The 14,888-nt window shown below is 46.9% G+C and overlaps 1 protein-coding gene across 2 annotated transcripts; it reads right to left on the reverse strand.

Moving 5' to 3' along the window:
* Positions 1–451: 451 nt before the first annotated feature.
* vps28 (VPS28 subunit of ESCRT-I) lies at positions 452–14,636 on the reverse strand. 2 transcript variants are annotated; one of them, XM_059641021.1, is made up of 10 exons: positions 14,487–14,636; positions 9,547–9,611; positions 9,032–9,060; positions 6,790–6,827; positions 5,678–5,767; positions 5,153–5,270; positions 4,757–4,858; positions 4,589–4,642; positions 3,303–3,394; positions 452–838 (listed from the first exon to the last, which is right to left on the reverse strand). In XM_059641021.1, exons 1-10 carry the CDS (start codon positions 14,543–14,545, stop codon positions 718–720), a joined length of 768 nt encoding a protein of 255 aa, XP_059497004.1. In that variant the 5' UTR covers positions 14,546–14,636; the 3' UTR covers positions 452–717. The 2 variants fall into 2 exon arrangements, with proteins under 2 accessions (XP_059497004.1, XP_059497008.1); XM_059641025.1 differs by having other exon boundaries at positions 5,165–5,270; positions 14,487–14,631.
* Positions 14,637–14,888: the final 252 nt, after the last annotated feature.

Raw genomic sequence — 14,888 nt, forward strand, 5'->3', positions numbered from 1 at the left:
TTCAGTTCATGTAGCCTGTTCTCCTAACAACCTCCTTCATAGCTAACTCCACTGCTCTGCTGCATGACCCACACCAATCAACATTTCAGTCCAGAGTCTGGTTGCTGTTTTCACACTTTACAGTTAGTATCATGAACTGACTATGACACTATCCATCCTTAAACATGGTTCTGTTTGTGTTAGATGTCCCAAGGTATTTTCTCTCAGAGCTTGAAACGATTTAATCAGCAACTCCGAATACTACAGAATAAATTCCTTTTTGTGTACCCAGCCCTTCGTTGTCCAATAGAAATTACTGCCGAGCTCAGTGGTGTTTCATTGAACCACATACAGTGCATGTTTGTCAGAAGTACCTGACATCAGCGAGGTGACACTTCACCGAGATACTTACTAAATCAAGCACAGCCATGTTCAGACTGGGCAAATTGATAGAAGTACTGAGGACACCATGGCAACTTAACTTCCATTTTATTCAGAGAAATACAATAAAATATATAGTGCTCAGAGAACAATGGAGCAGACCTATCTTACAGCACATACAATATCTACACAAAGACACAAACACATTGCATTCCTGGTGAAAAACAGGAATGAAGAAAGAGGAAGTCCCATTTAGCAGTTGGAAAAGATTGGGCAGCAGCATTTCAGGAAACCATTCATGGATGACTGTGTAAGAATGGTCGGCTAATTCCAGTGCTGCAATTCATGGGAGGTCCCTTAAGAAGAATGCAGAAACCTGTTGAATGAGTTATAGGCAGACTCCAAGTCAAACAGCATCTGTCGCACTTGGGTGTCATCCAATTCATCTGAAGCTGACATTCCACTGAGCTTCTGTAACCTGCAAGTACCAAGAATACAGGAATAAACCAGGTGATCCCATTATGACAACAGATAAGATGGTCACATTTCTTTGTCATCCTGTGCTGAGTAACAGATTACTCAAGGTAAGAATGACTTTGCACCTGGTTCTCTCCCACATCATTACCCACAGCACTGTAACAATCCCAAATTCATTCAATTAATTTTTATTAAAGTTCCACATAAGAGGTACATGTGCAAAATCAAGGCACATATGATTGGTAGTATTATACGGCATACACTGACCATTTGTTAGCAGATAGGAAACAGAGTGGAGTTACATAGGTCATCTAAGTGCAGGACAGTGGCAAGTGGGCTATTGAGTTTTACAGAATGGAAAGAGGCTCCTTGGCCCATTATGTCCATGCTGTCATCAAGCGTCTATCTTCTCTCGTCCCATCTCCACTTAGTCGTAGCCTTGCGGAGTGAAACACCGCACCATATATGTGTTTGAGGGTTCTCACCTTAAGTGGCCCTTTAGGCTATGAGATCCAGATACTCACTACCCTCTGGGTGGAAGTGTTTCATTTTGTCAAATCTTCTTTAAGCCTCCTGCTCCTTATCTCAAACCCATGCCTTTGGTTCTTGACCCCTCTACTCAGGGGAAAGTTTTCCCTTTCTACCCTACCTTCCTCAGAACTTTGTGTACCTTGATCAAAAGCCCCTCAGCCTTCCCTGCTCAAAGAGAAATATTCCCAGCCTGTCCAGTCTCTCTTCATAGCTGATCACTCCAGCCTAGGCAACATCCTGGTAAATGTCCTCTGTATTATTTCCAGTGCAAGCACATTGCTCGTATTGTGTAGTGACCAAAAGTACGCACAGTTCTCCAGGTGTGACCTAACTTACTTTGTATGCAACACTATTATAACCTCCTGCCTATATTTAATACATTGACTAATGCAACAATTTGATATGTCATGTGCCTTCTTAACAACCTTATCTACCTGTCCTGCTGCCTACAAGGATTTACATCAACGTCCCTCCGTATTGCCCAGGGTTCCACTCTGTCCCAAACTGCTTCATCACACTTTTCAAAATTAAATTCCATTTGCCACTGTTCAACACATCTAATCAGTCCATTTATATCTAAGGCTACCCTCCTCATTATGTCCCACCCCATCAATTTTCATGTCATCTGAAGACCTACTGATCATATTACTTACATTCATATCTAGACCACCAGCTGCAAATCATGTGGGACCCCTCTGGGTACAGACTTCCAGTCACAAAAAACACCCTTTAAGCATCACCCTCTGCTTCCTGCCACTAAACCAATTTTTGATCCAAATTGCCAAATTTTCCCGAATTCCACGGGCTCTTACTTTCTGGGCCTGTGTCCCACATAAGACTGTGTCAAAAGCCTTCCTAAAATCCATGTATATTACATCAACTACACTATCCCCAGCTATTCTCAAAATCCCTTCCCCAAAAAAATTCATCAAAAATTTGTTGGACATGATTTGCCTTGACAAAGTCATGCCGATTATCCCTGCGCCTCCAAGTAGACATTAATTCCATCGCTTAAAATTTCTTTCCTGCAGTAGTTTCTCCACTACTGATTCACTGGTCTATGATAGGATTAGGTTAGGGCTAACTCTAACAGTAATGCTAAGTTTCCTGGTTTAAACCTTGCTGCCTCTTGAATAACAGTATCACATGAACTATCCTCTCTAGCACCTCTCCCATGGCCAGACAGAACTTAAAACCTGAGGTCAGGGCTCCTGCAATCTCCTACCGGATTCCCATAGCAGGCTCGGATACATCTTATCTGGGTACTTACACCTACGTTGTCCTTCTCCATAGTGAATACAAGATGCACTTTGAATTTCTTATGTGTCTTCCAGCTCCACACACAGATTGCAACGTTGGTCCTCAATGGTTCCTATTCTTCCACCGGTTATTCTATTGTACTTGATATAATAAAACTACCTTTGCATTATCCTTTATTTTACATGCCATTGTTTTCTCTTCACTCCCCTAATTTCTTTTTTAAGTAACCTAGCTGCATGTCTCTAGGGATTTCAGTGTTGAGCCCTCGGAATCTGGGATCAGGTTCCTTTACTCCCAATTATGTAATCCTGTACATTCCTTGACATCTCTGAACTTGATTCCAAACTAAACTCACTGCCTCGTTCTCTCCCCATTGCCCTGAATTAATCCCAAAACTAATCCCACTGCCCCACTCTGTCCTCATTGCACTCCATCAATCCCTAAACTAATCCCACTGCCTTGCTCCCTCCCTATAAGTCCTGTACCAATCTCCAAACCATCCTGTTTTGACCTGAAATGATGATCTTTTCCATCTGCGATATCGCATTCTATCCTCCAATGCTCCAGCTGTAATTTATTTCCCACCATTGCTCTGCTCAGGTTCTCAATGACCATTTTGTATTTAGGATTGCCTCCTTGACTTCCTGTTAAATATTCACATCATTAAAACTCACCACTGGCCAACTTTCTCCTTTCCTTCAAAATCCGCTGGCAGATTACTCATCCGATTCATGGTTTCCATTAGTTCCCGGAGATCGGGCTGGATCTGGGGAAATAGTTCTGTTTAGGAGGGTTGCTGTGCTGTACTCCTCACCTTCCTCATATCAAGACAGCCCATTCGAGAGAAAACATTCAGACTTACACACTCTCCTTGGCTACCACCAGAGTGTCATAACCCATCGCACCTTAGTTGCTCAATTTTACTTGAGGCTAGGTAGCCCTCGCAACACCAACTGGGTGTTAGTGAACAGGTTGGTCCTTTATAACTGACACCTGAGAGCACTGTCAATGACATCTTCCAATACGTACTGATCGAGAGTAGACCGATGGGGCAGACTGGATTTGTCCTGATCTTTGCGTGGCCATTATAACTGGGTAGTTTTCCACATTGTACTGGAACAGCTGGGCAAGGGATACAGCAAATTCTGGAATACAGGTCTTTTGCAGTATTGTCAGAACATAGTGAGGGTCTACAGCCTTTTGCAGTGTCCAGAGCCGTCTTGATATCATGTGGAGCGAACAGAGACATTTCAAAACTGGCACCTGTGATGGATCATCCACTTGGCACTTCTGCCCGAAGTTTGCTGTGGATACTTCACCCTTATCTTTGATGTGTTGGGCTTTTCCATCATTGAAGATGGGGATTTTTGTGGAGGCTCCTCCTCCAGCAAATTGTTTAACTGTCCACCACCACTTGTTAGAGGATGTGGCAGGACTGCAGAGCTTAGATCTGCTCAGCTCTGTCTATCACTTGCTGTTTATGCTGTTTGGTGGCATCACCGGGTCGACACTTCATTTTCAATTATTCCTGGTGCTGCTCCTGGCATATCCTCCTGCATTCATGTCCTGTCACCTCCCTAATCCGCATGCCCCGTTGCCTTGGCACGACTTTGTCCTTTCTCATCTCATCACTACCCCAGCCCATTGCCTTTCCATGTCCCCAACCCCTGCCCCAGGACAGTATAACAAGGTGTGGAGCTGGATGAACACAGCAGGCCAGGCAGCATCTTAGGAGCAGGAAAACTGACATTGTGGGCCTAGGCCATCAGCTTTCCTGCTTGGCCTGCTGTGTTCATCCAGCTCCACACCTTGTTATCTCGATTCTCCAGAATCTGCAGTTCCTATTATCTCTTCCCCATGACAGTATTGCTGGTGCCCTAGCACCATATTGCTCTGACCGTAACATTCAAATACACCCTCCCAGCTCTCAGTACCTTGTGAAGCAACAGCAACTTCTTACCTCATCCATGGCTCGGATCTCAAGACGGAGTTTATCCATGACAGTAATGAAGAGCTGTTAAGAGATGGGAAATTACAGAGTGAGCGTGAAGAGAGAGACAGATTACGAGTGAATGACTGGTCACTGCTGACTAGCTCTAGAGTGTCCAATGGTCAAAGTCAGCCTCACCGACACGATATCAGCAATACAGCGGTTCAAATTGCCCTTGTCATCCTTGATTGTGATTGGACGATCCTCCCTAATCCTTTCCATTGCCAATGGGCAATCCAGCTAGAAAACAGGATGCAAAATAATTAATGAAGTCCTATCCCACCTGATTCCCACTTCAAGCAGACTCCAACTGGCTCCTCTCCTCACCGACACCCCCAACACCCTCTCAACACTACCTCTTCTCCACTCCTCACACCCCCTCTCACTATACCCCTTCCCCTGCCCAGTTCCTCTCCTCACCTCCCCCACTGCCTGCCCGACACTCCCACTCCCTTCACGTCCCATTCTCCCCTTGACATATGCCACTCGAGCCCCAGTCCTAATCAATAATGCCTCCCAAACCGTCATACTGACCTGCTTACTTACCCTGTATCTTCTACAGAACTCATCGATGGTGCTGATATCAGAGCCCTGGACCTGTTTAAATGCTGCTTTGTACTGAACCAGCAGGCGTGAGCAGGCTGCTGTGTACCTGAGAACAGTGAACACAGGGAGGAGGCTAAACCATCAGATTCACAATCTTTGCTCCATACACCACCCTCTGCTCAGTGCATTTATGATCATGTTAACTCTTGTATCGTTAAACAGCACTCTCACACACCCTCAGCAATGGGGTTTGGCACCCTCCTCCCATGTGCTTGCTCCCCTCTCCTCTCCAGCCAGTTCCACCCACTCCTCCTCGACCGCCCCCAGGAGACATTCACCCCTCCACTATCCCAGGTACAGACATATCATTCCACACTGCCTCAGACTGCAGACTAACCCTACCACCAGGAACAGACCCTCTTTCCCCACTCCAGCTCCAGAGGACAGACATCCCTCCACCTACTAACGGGACCCAGCCTGACCCTCAACATGACTGCAACACACCAGACTCACTCAGTTGGAGTGACACAGTCCTTGATGTAGGTTTTCTCCAGTGCCTGCAACGTCTTCACCACAGCAAACAGTTCAGCCATGTTATCATACCTGGGTTTGAGACAAAACGTCAAGAACAGGTGTACACACATGCTGCATATGTCAGTAATTTACACAATTCCTGTAACTATGAGCTTGTCTCTGTGGGGTGGACATATCCTGTAAATGTGATCGCGATGTACTGGTAGCTGTACCCAACAACTTTTATTCTTTGGCGATATGTGGGATAAGGCAGCCTGGGAAGAGGTGGAAGGGAATGATTTACAGGATGAGGGATGTAGCCCTGTATCAATTCCCAAACAAATTCCATTGCCCCTCTCCCCATAGCCCTGTATCAATCCCCAAACTAATCCCACTTCCTGCTCGCTCTCCCCAAAGTCCTGTATCAATCCCCAAACTAATCCCACTGCCCGCTCTCTCCCCATAGCCCTGTATCAATCCCCAAACTAATCCCACTTCCTGCTCGCTCTCCCCAAAGTCCTGTAACAACCCACAAACTAATATTATTGTGAAAAAAGCAGTTTTGCTAGGCTACAGTCATTTCCTCTTCTATTTTCAGTTTCTTTGTCTTCTGCTGAACTCTAACACTTTCCCAACTCCCAGGCAACATATATAAGCCTCCTTCCGCTCTACTGCAATCTTTAACTTCCTTTCTTAGTCACAGTTGACTCACTTTTCCTGTTGAGCCTTAAAAAGGACTTTCTAAAAATAAATCATGTTTAAATTCTACCAATAACAGCTACTTTTGGTCTGTCATCACGTCTTTAAATTATATTTTCCCCCATTGACCACCGACTAATTTGCCCCCAAGGCCTCATAGCTTCCTTTGTTTCAGTTGAAAACCCTAATTTTAGATTGAGGTTTCCATTCATAAATGGAAAATACTTAAATATCACAGTCACCGTTCCCCCATGGCTCTTTTACAAGTTATTAATTCTACCCTTATTGCATTTTACAAGATCAAATATAGCCTGTATTTCTAGAGCAGTGTGTTGAAGAACCAGTTTAGCAGCAAATGCTTGCCTAGCCATTCACATTTACAAGCCCTAATCCAATATAAAAAAAATACTCACTTTTCCCGCTCCCTGGCATTTTTGTATAACTTGACTTCCTGAAATAAATTTGAATTAGAATTCAGAAAGGTGGAGCAGGAATCTGTCATTCCCAGCGCAGGCATGAAGTTTTCACAAACTTTTAAAACTACATTTTTAAATTGGACTCACAACCTATTGGGACTTGAAACTTCAACACTTACCCCATCAAAATATGAGCGACCCTAGCCACTGTGAAACTCGTGTCCTTCTCTTAAGGGTGAGTACACCAGCAGAGACATCATCCTGCATTTCCATAGGGAACTGAGGCATTGAAACACAATTGAAACTCAAAAATATGAAATGGAGATTAGTGAAGTTGTGGATATTGAGGAAAGTTGTCAAAGGTTACAGCAGGATAGAGATCAGTTGGAAAGCTGGGCAGAGAAATACATTTTTGGGGGTCAAAGGCAAGACAAAATTGTACAGTAAATGGCAAGCCCATTAGGAGTACTGATATACAGGGGGATCTTGGAATGCAAGTCAATGGTTCCCTGAAACTGGCAACACAAATGGATAAGGTGGTCAAGGCAGTGTACAGCATATTTGACTTCATTATTTGCAGCCTTGAGTATAAAGTTGGCAAATCATGTTTAGAGGAGCAGGAAGGCTGACGTTTCGGGCCTAGACCCTTCTTCAGAAATTCCGGATGGAGGAAGGTAACTTCTTCAGGGTGGGCATCCTTAGAAGAGGCTTCGCAGTGGGGTTAAAATTGTTTCAGAGACAGTAGGAACTGCAAATGCTGAAGAATTTCTGAAGAAGGGTCTAGGCCCGAAACATCAGCCTTCTTGCTCCTCTGATGCTGCTTGGCCTGCTGTGTTCATCCAGCTCTACACCTTGTTATCTCAGATTCTCTAGCATCTGCAGTTCCTACTATCTCTAAGTCATGTTGCAGCATAGTTACACCATATTTGCCCCACTTCAAGGATCTGGAGGTTTGGAGACAGTGCACAAGAAATTCACCAGGGTGTTGCTTTGTTTGAAGGATATTAGCGACAAGGAGAAATTGAACAAACTTGGCTTGTTTTGACTTGAACCTCAGAGGCTGAGGGTGCGAACCGTGAGAAGTTTATAAAATTATGAGAGCATGGACAGTCACAGTCTTTTCCCTGGGGTAGAAATGGTGAGCTACGAAGCGGCCGAGGTTTAAGGTAAAAGGAGAAGACTAAAGGAGCTGTGAGGGACAAGTTTATTTTTACACATAGGGTGGTAAGTGTCTGGAATGACTACTAGAAGTGGTGGAGGCAGCAAATACAATAACAAAATGTAACAGGCATCTTGACAGATACATGAAAAGAGGAATATGGGTACTGTAGAGGCAAAAGGCTTTTTTTAGTTTAGAAAGGCATCATGTGTCAATGCACTCATGGGGGCTGAATGGCCTGTTCCCTGTTTCATGCCTCTACAAGACTCAGTGACCTTGCATTGTATTTGAATATGGAATAGTCACAACGCAAAGACCTGGCTATCTCTGAAAGTGTGAAAGGCTACAACACAGGAGATATAAGCCCATTACACAACCTCTTCTGGAAGAGAAACTTTAGACTCATGGTGAGTCACATAGCTGGAACAGCTATGATTGTAGCTGCTTTTCAATGGTAACGCCACAAGAGATACCTTCCGGAAGCTCATCTGAAAAATTTGCTACAAACTACCCAGACAAAGTAAAACACAAGAACATAAGAAACAGAAACAGGAGAAGACCATTCAGCTCCTTGAGGTCACTCCGCCATTAATGAGATCATTGATGATCTTTTGCTTCAGCACCATCTGCAGATCCCTGAATGTTTTTAAATGTACAGAAATCTATCAAACAATTCCAAAGATTCTTCGCCCTCTGAGAGAAGGAATTCCTCCTCATCTCAGTCTGTACTGAACTGTCTAATTCTCGAGTCCCACAGCCAGGGGAAACATCTTTTCTGCAGCTCCACTAACTTTCTACAAGATCACCCCATTCTCCAGAGAATAAAGGCCTGATCTCTAATCTCTCCTCAAAGGACAGGACCCTTGGCAGTGACTTTTCTGTCTCGCACTCTCAAAATGTACCTTTTCCCATTACCCAACCTGGTCACAATTTTTGCTCCACTGCCCCTCCTCCTGACAGCAGGGACCCATGTTCAAAATATCATGCCCCCAACCAAAACCCTCAGTATACCTATACCAATCACACCCCCCACCCCCGGACAAGACTATCCTGTCAACTGCCCTCTCAATCGTTTCTCACCTCGTACAGTTCTGGCTTGTTCACTTGACCTGAAATAACAAAAGAAGAGAAAGGTCAAAAGACCAGAGATTAAATCCGGAACCAGCTAGTAGCAGGATCTCCCAGGGAAAGTGACCAGCATGCCCCCTACCAGCCAGCAGACAGATCTCCCGAAAAGAGTGATCAGTGTTAGAGGGTAAGCTGATAATTGCACAATGTCCTGCACCATTCATGACTCTTCAGATACTGAAGCAGTCGATATCCAAACACAGCCAGACCAGGACAATATCCAGTAGAGAAGTCCGAGGTGATGAACTTTGCCAGAAGAACATTGAAAAACAATATAAAGTTTGGGGTATAATTCTAAAGGGAGTGCAGGAGCAGAGGGAGCTGGAGGCATATGTCACAGATCACGAAGGTGGCAGGACACGGGGGCAGAGCAGTTCACAAAGCCAACAGTGCCCTCAGCTTTATCAATGGGGTATAGGGTACAAGAGCCAATAGAAGATGCAACCATAATAAAACTGTAGTCTCACCTCCACCAGCAGGATTTGCAGCGATGCCTTGAAACATTTTACTGAAAAAACGTCCGTGTGAAGCTCTGTAAAGATGCATCAGATAAAAACAAACATCAAGGAAAATAGTGGAGAAAACAGAAAAAAAGGAAGGAGCATATTAACCCTCATTTTAAGAGGACAGTTTGATCAATGACATTCAACACAGCTTTATCAAAAGGATGTCATGCCAAACAAATTTGGTGGGTTTTTTTTCTTTCATTTGTTAACAGGATGAGGATATCGCTGGCTGGGCAGCATTTATTGCCCATCCCTAATTGTCCAGAGGGCAGTGAGTCAACTTTATCGCTGTGGGTCTGGAGTCACATGTAGGCCAGACCAGGTAAGGATGGCAGTTTCCTCCTCTAAAGGACATTAGTGAACCAGATGGGTTTTTCACAACAATTGTCAATGGATTCAGGTCAACATCATTAGATTCTTAATTCCAGCTATTTTATTGAATTAAAATTCTACCATCTGCCATGGTGGGATTCGAACCCAGGCCCCTAGAATGTTATCTGGGTCTCTGGTTTAACAATCCAGCAACAACACCACTAGGCCGTTTCCTCCCCAAGTGGTGACCAAGTGTTTGTATGAGGGTAGGGCAGTTGATGTAGTTTATATGGATTTCAGCAAGATCTTTGACAAAACCCCACGAGAAACTGATAAAGAAGGCACTCACGGGACTCAGATTAACTTGGAAGATGGATCCAAAATCAGCTTTGTGACAAGAGGTGGTGAGGCATAAACACACAATAACTAAGTTTATGCAAGACACAAAGATTAGTGAGGAATCTCAAAGGAGCAGAGGGATCTGGAGCGTTTGTCCACAGATCCCTGAAGGTAGCAGGGCCGGTTAATAGGAGAGTTACAAAGCACATGGGACACTCGCCTTTTTCAGTTGCGGCGTACATCAGAATAAGGTTATGCTGGAGCTGTACGGGACTTTGGTTAGGCCACAGCTGGAGTACTACGTGGGTTCTGGTCATTACATTATTGGAGGAATACAACTGAACGTCCGCTGCACCACCAGTGCACCAGGATTTTTCTGGATAAGCTCAGGATGTTTTCTTTGGAGCAGAGAAGGTCAACGGGGTACCCAAGGGAGGTGTAAAAGATTACAAGGAGTATGGACAGGGAGGAGAGAAAACAGCTATGACTGCTTCTCTTAATTTTTTTATTCTTCCAATGGGATTATGGGTATTGCTGGCATTTATTGCCCATCCCTAACTGCCCCAAAGATAGCTCAGATTCAACCACATTGCTGTGAGTGCAGAGTCACACACGGATCAGAAGAGTTAAGGCACGTTAGAAAGGCAGCTTCCTTCCCTAAAGGATGTTAGTGTTGCAGGTTGGTTTTTCCCTGAACATTAGAAATGGTTTATTGGTCATCAGTAGATTAAACATTTTTAAAATTGATTTCAACTTCCACCATCATAGTGGAATTTGAGCTTGGGTCCCCAGAATAGAACATAGAACATACAAGATAATCAGAGGATTAGATAGAGTGGACAGTGAGAGTCTTTTTCCGAGGATGATGACGTTGGCTAATACGAGGGGGCATAGCTACAAATTGAGGGGTGATAGATTTAAGACAGATGTCAGGGGCAGGTTCTTTACTCAGAGAATGGTAAGGGTGTGGAATGCCCTGCCTGCTAATGTAGTTAACTCAGCCACATTAGGGGCATTTAAACAGTCCTTGGATAAGCATATGGATGGGATGATGGGATAGTGTAGGGGGACGGCCTCAGATTAGTTCATAGGTCAGTGCAACATCGAGGGCCGAAGGGCCTGTTCTGCGCTGTATTGTTCTATGTTCTAATATTACAGCATGTTACAGGCCCTTCAGCCCATGATGCTGTGCCAAACGTTTACCCAAAACTTAAGGTCTATCTAACCTCCAACCCTACCTTATACTATCATCCATATGCCTATCTAATAGCTGCTTAAATGCCCCTAATGAGGCTGACTCCATTACCCTCTTTGGCAATGCATTCCATGCCCCTACCACTCTCTGAATAAAGAACCTACCTCTGATATCTCCCTAATATCTATCTCCTTTCACTTTTAAACTATGTCCCCTTATAATAGCTACCTCCACCCTAGGAAAAAGTCTCTGGCTGTCTATCTATACCTCTGATTATTTTGTACGCCTCTGTCAAATCACCTCTCATCCTTCGTCATTCTAAAGAGAAAATCCCTCAGTGTCTCAACCTTTCCTCGTAAGACCTTCCCTCCATTCCAGGCAACATCCTGGTAAATCTCCTCTACACCTTTTCTAATGCTTCCACATCTTTCCTGTAATGAGGTGATCAGAACTGGACACAATACTCCAGATGTGGCCAAACCAGGCTTTTGTATAGCTGGAGCATAACTTCATGGCTCTTGAACTCAATCCCTCTATTAATGAAAGCTAACACACCATGTGCCTTCTTAACAACTCTATCCACCTGGGTGGCAGCTTTCAGGGAACTGTGAACATGAACCCCAAGATCCCTCTGCTCCTCCACACTGCCAAGATTCTTACCGTTAACCCTGTATACTGCGTTTAACGCTGTATTCTACTTTCAAGTTTGTCCTTCCAAAATGAATCACCTCACACTTTTCAGGGTTAAACTCCATCTGCCACTTCTCAGCCCAGCTCCGCATCCTATCAATGTCCCTTTGTAACCTAGAACAGCCCTCTGCACGGTTCACAAGACAACCTACCTTTGTATTATCCGCGAACTTGCTAATCTACCCTTCCAGTCCTTCATCCAAATCATTTACTAAAATCGTAAAGAGGACCCAGGACAGATCCTTGTAGTACATCACTTGTAACTGAGCACCATGTTGAATATTTTCCAGCCACTACCACCGTTGGTCTTCTAAGGGTCAGCCAATTCTGGTTCCAATCTGCCACATTTCCCCCTAACTCATGCCTTCTTACCTTGTGCACGAGCCTACCATGGGGAACCTTACGAAACGCCTATTACCTAGGTTTCTAGATCAATAGTCTAGCATTAAAACAAATAGGTAAAAACCCAAAAGAGCTGCGGATGCTGTAACTGACAAACAAAAACAAAGTTGCTGGAAAATCTCAGCAGGTCTGGCAGCATCTGTGGAGGAGAAAATGGAGTTAACGTTTCGGGTCCGGTGACCCTTCCTCAGAACGGTACAAGTATATAATTGGTTTAGGCAACCCAGGAGGCATAACTTTAAAGTTAAAGACTATAGCATCAGTGGGGAAAGAAACAAATGTTTTTCAACCAGAGGGAGAACAGTTAAGGCAAGAAGCCACACAATGTTAAAAAAAATACATGGAGATGCACATGAGTGCATCACTTTGTCAGGACAAGAACGGGCAAAACTACAGATTAGAGGTGAAAGATTCAGAAGGGACATGAGGAGTAACATTTTCGCACAAAGTGCGATGTCGACATGCAACAAATTGCCACAGGAAGTGGCAAAGCCAACTGCAATTAAACAAATTTAGAAGACATTTGGATGGATAACTGAATAGGAAAGATTTTGAGTGAGAGGGATCAGCTAAAAAGGTCGAGCTCAATTTAGGAAACCTGGTCAGCAGTTGGTCCAAATAATAGAGGGCACGCCACACTGCCTGTCGGTCAGTGCCGGGGTGGGGGGTGCCGCACTGTCGGAGGATCAGCGCCGAGGGAGCAGGCACTGTCGGAGGGTCAGCGCCGAGGGAGCAGGCACTGTCGGAGGATCAGCGCCGAGGGAGTGGGCACTGTCGGAGGATCAGCGCCGAGGGAGTGGGCACTGTCGGAGGGTCAGTGCTGAGGGAGCGGGCACTGTCAGAGGGTCAGTGCTGAGGGAGTGGGCACTGTCGGAGGGTCAGTGCTGAGGGAGCGGGCACTGTCGGAGGGTCAGTGCTGAGGGAGCGGGCACTGTCGGAGGGTCAGTGCTGAGGGAGCGGGCACTGTCGGAGGGTCAGTGCTGAGGGAGCGCGCACTGTCGGAGGGTCAGTGCTGAGGGAGCGGGCACTGTCGGAGGGTCAGTGCTGAGGGAGTGGGCACTGTCGGAGGGTCAGCGCCGAGGGAGTGGGCACTGTCGGAGGGTCAGTGCCGAGGGAGTGGGCACTGTCAGAGGATCAGTGCTGAGGGAGCGGGCACTGTCGGAGGGTCAGTGCTGAGGGAGTGGGCACTGTCGGAGGGTCAGTGCTGAGGGAGTGGGCACTGTCGGAGGGTCAGTGCTGAGGGAGCGCCGCACTGTCGGAGGGTCAGTGCTGAGGGAGCGCCGCACTGTCGGAGGGTCAGTGCTGAGGGAGTGGGCACTGTCGGAGGGTCAGCGCTGAGGGAGTGGGCACTGTCGGAGGGTCAGTGCTGAGGGAGCGCCGCACTGTCGGAGGGTCAGTGCTGAGGGAGTGGGCACTGTCGGAGGGTCAGTGCTGAGGGAGTGGGCACTGTCGGAGGGTCAGCGCCGAGGGAGTGGGCACTGTCGGAGGGTCAGTGCTGAGGGAGCGGGCACTGTCGGAGGGTCAGTGCTGAGGGAGTGGGCACTGTCGGAGGGTCAGTGCAGAGGGAGTGGGCACTGTCGGAGGGTCAGTGCTGAGGGAGCGCCACACTGTCGGAGGGTCAGTGCTGAGGGAGTGGGCACTGTCGGAGGGTCAGTGCAGAGGGAGTGGGCACTGTCGGAGGGTCAGTGCAGAGGGAGTGGGCACTGTCGGAGGGTCAGTGCTGAGGGAGCGGGCACTGTCGGAGGGTCAGTGCAGAGGGAGTGGGCACTGTCGGAGGGTCAGTGCTGAGGGAGCGGGCACTGTCGGAGGGTCAGTGCAGAGGGAGTGGGCACTGTCGGAGGGTCAGTGCTGAGGGAGTGGGCACTGTCGGAGGGTCAGTGCTGAGGGAGTGGGCACTGTCGGAAGGGGCGGGCACTGTCGGAAGGGGCACACACGGAAACCCTGTGTCTATTCCTGTTCGTGCCTCTCGGCTGATTCTAGGCCCCAATCCCCGGCCCTCGCGGTAGTTCCGGGCCGCTCCATGCCCGGGCCGAGTTCTCAGTGTCTTCCAGACTGTGATCGCCACAGTCTCCCACTCCCTCCCGGTAAGCCCGAGGGGGTGCCCGCACTCCGTGTCACCGTGTGTGTCCCTCACCCTGTCTGTCGTTCCGTCCCGCTCCGGGTGTGTGACCCTCCACAGACAGCGCCACGGCGCGGCCCAGATGTACAACAGCATCCCGCCTCCCCTCCGTCAGACCCCGCCCACTCCCTGCTGACCCCGTCTCTGACCCTCCACAGACAGCGCCACGGCGCGGCCCAGATGTACAACAACATCCCGCCTCCTACCCCTCAGAGCCTGACCCGCATGTACCCCAACCCTCCTGAC

Source organism: Stegostoma tigrinum, chromosome 2 (assembly GCF_030684315.1).
Source record: "Stegostoma tigrinum isolate sSteTig4 chromosome 2, sSteTig4.hap1, whole genome shotgun sequence".
NCBI lineage: Eukaryota > Metazoa > Chordata > Chondrichthyes > Orectolobiformes > Stegostomatidae > Stegostoma > Stegostoma tigrinum.